The 6286-nt window shown below is 38.1% G+C and overlaps 1 protein-coding gene across 2 annotated transcripts in view; it reads left to right on the top strand.

Moving 5' to 3' along the window:
* Positions 1-303: 303 nt before the first annotated feature.
* Positions 304-6286, top strand: part of YEATS4 (YEATS domain containing 4) — a 32471-nt gene continuing 26488 nt past the window's right edge. For both annotated transcript variants that reach the window (XM_045829963.1, XM_045829962.1), the window contains exons 1-2: positions 304-574; positions 3917-4036. In XM_045829963.1, coding sequence (XP_045685919.1) covers positions 524-574; positions 3917-4036 — 171 coding nt within the window. In that variant the 5' untranslated portion in view covers positions 304-523. The remainder of the gene's footprint in view (positions 575-3916; positions 4037-6286) is intronic.

Raw genomic sequence — 6286 nt, 5'->3', positions numbered from 1 at the left:
GAATATCGGTTCAAGCACTGAGGTTTGAATGAAGACAACGAAAAGCTGTTCGTGGGCGAGATTTCGGAACTTGATTTCAGAATTAGAATGCTTTGGCGATGATAAGGTTTTGCCTCCTAGAGGTATTTCCTCAGTCGCTAGGAAGCAAAGGCATCGGAGCTGGCGGCACGCGAACCGCAAGACTCCTGCGTTTCCAAACACCCAGGCGACGAACGGCCCGCCAGGCCGCCCCTCGCGGCCCGGCGCGTGCGCAGGGTGCTCATCGCGCCTGCGCACCGCGATTCGTGCGTCCGGGTTCTACTCTCGGCCGGAACTCTGGCTGAATGGGCTTCTGGTACGCCACCCCCTGCGAGTAGTTGGCGGGTCCTCCTCTCTGCGAGCGCCAGTGAGTCGCCCTCCCTCGCCCAGAAACCCTCCGCCTGGGCCAGCGCAGGAGGAGCGGGTCTCTGAGGGGAGCGGCGACCCCGCCGGCCTCGGTCTCTTTCCCTGGCGGTGGCGGCTGCGGCTTCTTCCGTAGGACAATATGTTCAAGAGAATGGCCGAATTTGGGCCTGACTCCGGCGGGAGAGTGAAGGTCAGTGCCCGGCCCGCGCCTTCCGTCCGGGAGTGGCTCTCTCGACCCAGCCTCTCCCAGCGGGGCGTGGAGAGGGCCCGCGTGTTTCCCTCTCTCGCCTTCTCGCCCCAGTTTTGAACCGTGGTTTCTAGGCGAGAGCGAGTCATTGGGCCCTAACTTCATGGCGTCACCTCCTCCCTCCCATCCCCGCCAAAAAACAAACGTAGTAGTGGCTTGGGGGAGGCTGGACATTGTTGCCTAGGAAACAAGCCCTTCTGAGGGCTGGGATATTCTGGCTTGGTGCTGGCATCTCAGGTCACCTGTAAGCAGGGGATGCCACCCACCTGATTGTGAGGGTAAGAACAGTAGCAAATATTTAGTAAGCGCTTCTCGCGTGCCGAGCACAGGGCAGAAAACTTTATCTGCCTCTCTGAGTAAGTCCCTACAGCAACCTCACAAAGGCAGTGTTACCCACGGTGTTTACAAGTGCAATAACTGAAGAACTGGGGCGGGGGCGGAGGTGGGGGGGGTAGAACGGCGAGAAAACCTGCCAAATTCTTGGTGTTTATGAAGCCCCAAAGCTACAGCCAGGATGTATCACTCAAGGCATGCAAAGAACATTGCCTGGCACCCGGGGAACCTGGTATTAGCTTCTTTTGTTTTTAATTAAAGTTATTATCATAGAGTCTAACGTAATGTTTGATGCGGTGACACATTTCCCTCCCACTTTCTCACATCTCCTGGCACATAAATTTTTTAAGGCAGGACCAACCCGTTCCCAATATAATGCCTATTTTTTACCCCTTAATGATTTTTACTTATCTTAGAAAGGAAATTTTTCTTTAAAAAGATATCACCCACTTTTGCACCGATCTAGTTAGTATAGATTTTTAAAGAGTCCTTATCATTGTTTTCACATAATTTTGATCATACACTGTGCTACAATTATCATACACAGTGCTTTAATATGATATAAAGTGAGAGTTTTTTGAAAATTTCAAAAGCTGAAATTTAATATAAGGATAAAAAGATGCCAGCAAAATTTATAAACATACATATTTTGCCTGGGTTTTTGGGCATGGTTTTGGACTGATAGGAAAGTTCTACCAAACAAAGGGTTAAGACGTTTTGGAGAACGCGCAGAAGTTTCTATCCTTGTAATCAATCATGTTAGGCTCTAAAAGTTTGTAAGCTTAAGTCCTAGGTGACTTAAGGGGATTAGGCCCGTAGTCTTCAAATGCTTTTTCACAAAAAGAGCATGTGAGGTAGTCATGTAAAGCTTTAAAATTAGAGTCTTATTTCTCCTCCGTGGTGATTGTTATGTGGTCTTGTAGGCATCTTTTTCCAATTTAGGTAAATTTTATCTAGGTAGAAAGTCTGTTGACAGATGAGCCCCCTTTTTATCACTGAGGAACTCTGCAAGTTTCTACCACACTGTAGCAGCCGCGGGATCTATTACCCACTCACCAGGTCCCTGCTCTTGTACTCATTCATGCCAAGGCCTTGAATGTGAGGCCCCATCCAGGGTTGTTACAAAAGTGTCAGTAGCACTTACTGTGATTATTTAAGTTCTCATACAAACTGTTTGCCTTCTACACTAACTTTAGGCTAATAGGTATTGGGTTTATTTGTTAATTATTCACCTACATTTAAAAGTTTTTCCATTTGTTCACTGCTTTTCCTTATTATTGATTATTGATTACACTGGCGCAGCACTTATCACATGTGGTATATCTTGCTCTTTGACCTTCAGATACATTCTTACTATTAAACAATTGGTCTGAAATTCATGTGCAACATTCAGCATTTTGTCTTCACTTGAATTTTTTTCTCTCCATCATAATCTGTCAACACTCACTACCTTTACACTCACCAGATGTGATGAGAAACATGTATGTACATCTCAGAATTGAACACAAATGTAGCAAACAGCCATCGGCCACTATTAAACAAGTGTCAGTCATCCAAGTGCCACTTCAGCATTCATTATCTGAATGCATTTGTAATATTTAATATTTTTATTTAGATCAATTTTTAAAAGCCCATTCCTGAGCATTAGTATTTTTGAAATTACAGGTTTGACTTGCTAGTTATAGTTACGGTTTTTCTAATACTGATTAAAGTAAACCTACAAATAATAAAATGGAAAATGTTTGTCCTCATTCCACTTAAAATTCTCTCCCAAGCTGCCTTTAATATTTGCACTGTGCTTTGGAAAACACTGTCATAAGCTAATGACTAAGGACATTACCATCAGATGATTGCAGTCGAAGTTGTCTATCTTTATTCCAGAGCTTCACTTTAAAGTTTGTGACTAAAGAGTCTTTTGTTCTCTTTTCAGGAAAACTCTCAAAGTACTTTACATGTTTTAAATAGACATTTTCAAAGAGGGAACATTGCAATTAATCTGGTGTATAGTTATTTATTAATATGAAATGAGGGTAATTCTCTAAAGTTGATTTATTGAGAAATCCATGTTATAAGCAAAATCTAGGTTTTTTTAATTTTTATTTTTCATTTACAGTTGACATACAATGTTCTATTAGTTTCAATTGTATGACATAGCAATTAGACATTTTTATAACTAAGAAGTGATCATCTTGATAAATCTCACATCCCTCTGACACCATACGTAGAACAGTATTGTTGACTATATTCCCTATGCTGCACTTGACATCCCTGTGACTACTGATACTTTGTAACTAGTAATTTGTACTTCTTAAACCCTTCCCCCTTTCACCAATCCCCCCAACCTCCCTGCAGTCTGGCAACCATCAAAATATTCTGTGTCTGTGACTTTGTTTCCTGTTTTGTTTGTTTGTTTTGGTTTTTAGGTTCCACATATAGGTGAAATCATATATGGTATATGTCTCCCTCTGTCTGACTGATTTCACTTAGCAAGTACCCTCTGGTGTCTATCCATGTTACTGCAGGTGGCAAGGTTTTGTTCTCTTTTATGGCTGAATAATATTCCATTCATCTATTGGTGGGCACTTAGGTAGCTTCCATATCTTGGCTATTTTTAATAATGCTTTAGTGAACACGTGGATACATATCTCTTTTTCAAATTAGAGTTTTTGATTTCTTCAGATAAATACCCAGAGGTGGAATTGCTGGGTCCTTCTTTGTCTCTTGTTATATAGCCTTTGTTTTAAAGTCTGTTTTGTCTGGTATAATACTGCTGCCTGGCCTTTTTTGTTTGTTTCCATTTTCATGAGTATTTATCCTTTTCCTTTCAGTCTGTGCATCTTTTATTCTGAAATGAGTGCCTGCCATTTCTTAAAACAGGCTTTCAGAACTCTTATTCTCTTTGTTTGGGTAATGATGCAATATTAATTGGTATTTAAATTATTTTTCTTTAAGGGGGTTACTATTGTTAAACCAATAGTTTATGGCAATGTTGCTCGATATTTTGGGAAGAAAAGAGAAGAGGACGGCCATACCCACCAGTGGACAGTATATGTAAAACCATACAGAAATGAGGTAAACATTGTTTTTTCCTATAACTTTTTTAAAGCTACAGTTTGTTTTGCTTCAAGATAAATTGTAACATTATTTTGTAGTGACTTTTTTATTGTAAAATTGGTCCTTATTAGAAATGTTAACCCCCCCCAAATTTGAAAGAATAAAGTGAGAGCTATTATCTTAATGTAATTGTTCAGTAGAAATCAATTTTCCAAAAATGTTTTCTAATTAAAATTAAGTTACACTAACAAAAATTATGCTATCAATACAGCATACCTTGCAATCACCATGTCTTAACTTAGCCTAGTATTTACTCAGGTGTTTCAGGAATAGTAGTTACAGCATTTTGCCAGGTATATACAGTATTATTACAGTATAATGCACACACATGCTTTAGTGCTAATTCCCATGTATAATGCATATCCTTATTTTCCCCTCAAATTTTGGACAAAAAACAGTGCGCATTATGCACGGTAACAAGACCATCAAAAAAGATGGAAGTCAAAACTGCTGTATAACCTGACAGTTGGTAATGTTGTTTTGGTACTGAATCTCTGATGCCTGGAATGCAGCCAGTACATAGTAGGTATTCAACAGATATTTATTGAATAAATAAACTATTCTTCTATTTAAACCCTTCAAAGTTCACACAGAGACTTCTCTATGAATGATCATAGTAGCATTTTCATAGTAGCCAAAAGAATGGAAACAACTCAAATGTCTCTCAGCTGATGAATGAGTAAACAAATGTGGGATATCCATACTATGAACTACTATTAGGCAATAAAATTAAATAAAGTATTGATATATGCTACTACCACATGTAGAAATTTAAAACATTATGGTAAGAGAAAGAGGCCACATATTGTATGATTAAAAATGTTTTGAAATTGATTATGGTGATGGTTGTACAACTCTGAATATACTAAAAACCATTGAGTGGTACATTTTAAATGGGTGAATTATGTGGTATGCCAATATTTCAATAAAGCTATTATACAAAAACAAACCTTCAATGACTATCTGTTGCCCTTGTAAAGTTAAAACTATCTTATGGGGACTGGGTGAAAGAAGGTGAAGGGACTAGCCAAAGAACATATATGTATAACCCATGAACACAGAAATAGTGTGGTGATGGCCTGAGGGAAGGGGGAGTAGAGGCTGAGAGGAGGGGTCAGAGTGGAGGGAAATGAGGACATCTACAATAATGTCAAAATAAAAATAGAGAAAAATATAATATTTTGGAAGGCATGCCATGGTTTCTCCTTATCCTATCTCTGAAGCATATAGCTTATTTGTGTTTGCCTCATCATTCCTTTATACCCTACATTCTGCCAATACTAAATTACTCTCAATTTCCCAAAGGAGCACTCTTAAACCCCTTCATTCTCATTCCTTCCCACCCATTCTATTCTTACTGTTCCTTTAGTCTTAGTTCAAGTGTATTTTCTTTAGAACTACTTTCTTGATCTGCCAAGACTGTTATGTTAGGTGCCCCTCCTACAGTCTTGTACTTTGTACCTTTATAACACAGATTACACCGAAATGCTGTTCTTGTCTGCCCCATAATCCACAGAGAGATCCTGAGGGCAAGACTCATTATTAGTTAGCATTATGGCATCTGGTACTCAATATTGGTAGTCACACATGTTTGTAGAAAAAAAAATGATTTCTAAAAGAGTCATCAAAGATACTTTAAAAAATCTGCCCCCCAAAATGTTCACAATATAATGTTAAGTAATGGAAGCCGATACTAGTTTATCATTACAGTAAGATTGCAATTTAAAAATACATATGTAAAAAATAAATAAAATCCAAAAATATATATGTAGGTAATAAAAAATTCCTGAAAGCAAGTAAAAAGATTAATAAAAATTACTATTGAGTGCCTCTTATTCTGTTTTGTATTTTTCTATTTTTCTTTAATGAAGTATTTTTGAAAAAGCCATGTTCACTAGGAGAATCCCTTTTATGTGTCAGAGCTTATGAATATGTTTATGTGCTTCAAAATAAAATTAAGAAAAGGAGTTTTATATCCAACAGTTTTAGGTCACTTAGTTTAGTTGACCTTAGTTTTACATAACATAATTTGTTCTTTGAAGTTGTTTAGTTCTTAAATTTACTTTGGTTTATATGGTCATTTCTATAAAAAATATTGATAGTATACTATTGTTTTTATGGAAAAATCAACTGATTTAGAATATTATATATAGATAAATATATAAAAATGATTTGCAAAACAAGTGAATTGATATGTATATTCCTATA

This window comes from Phyllostomus hastatus, unplaced genomic scaffold (genome assembly GCF_019186645.2).
Source record: "Phyllostomus hastatus isolate PE091 unplaced genomic scaffold, TTU_PhHast_1.1 phas_scaffold_93, whole genome shotgun sequence".
NCBI lineage: Eukaryota > Metazoa > Chordata > Mammalia > Chiroptera > Phyllostomidae > Phyllostomus > Phyllostomus hastatus.
Note: the sequence above shows the minus strand (reverse complement) of the source record. Positions and strands in the feature narration are given on the sequence as shown.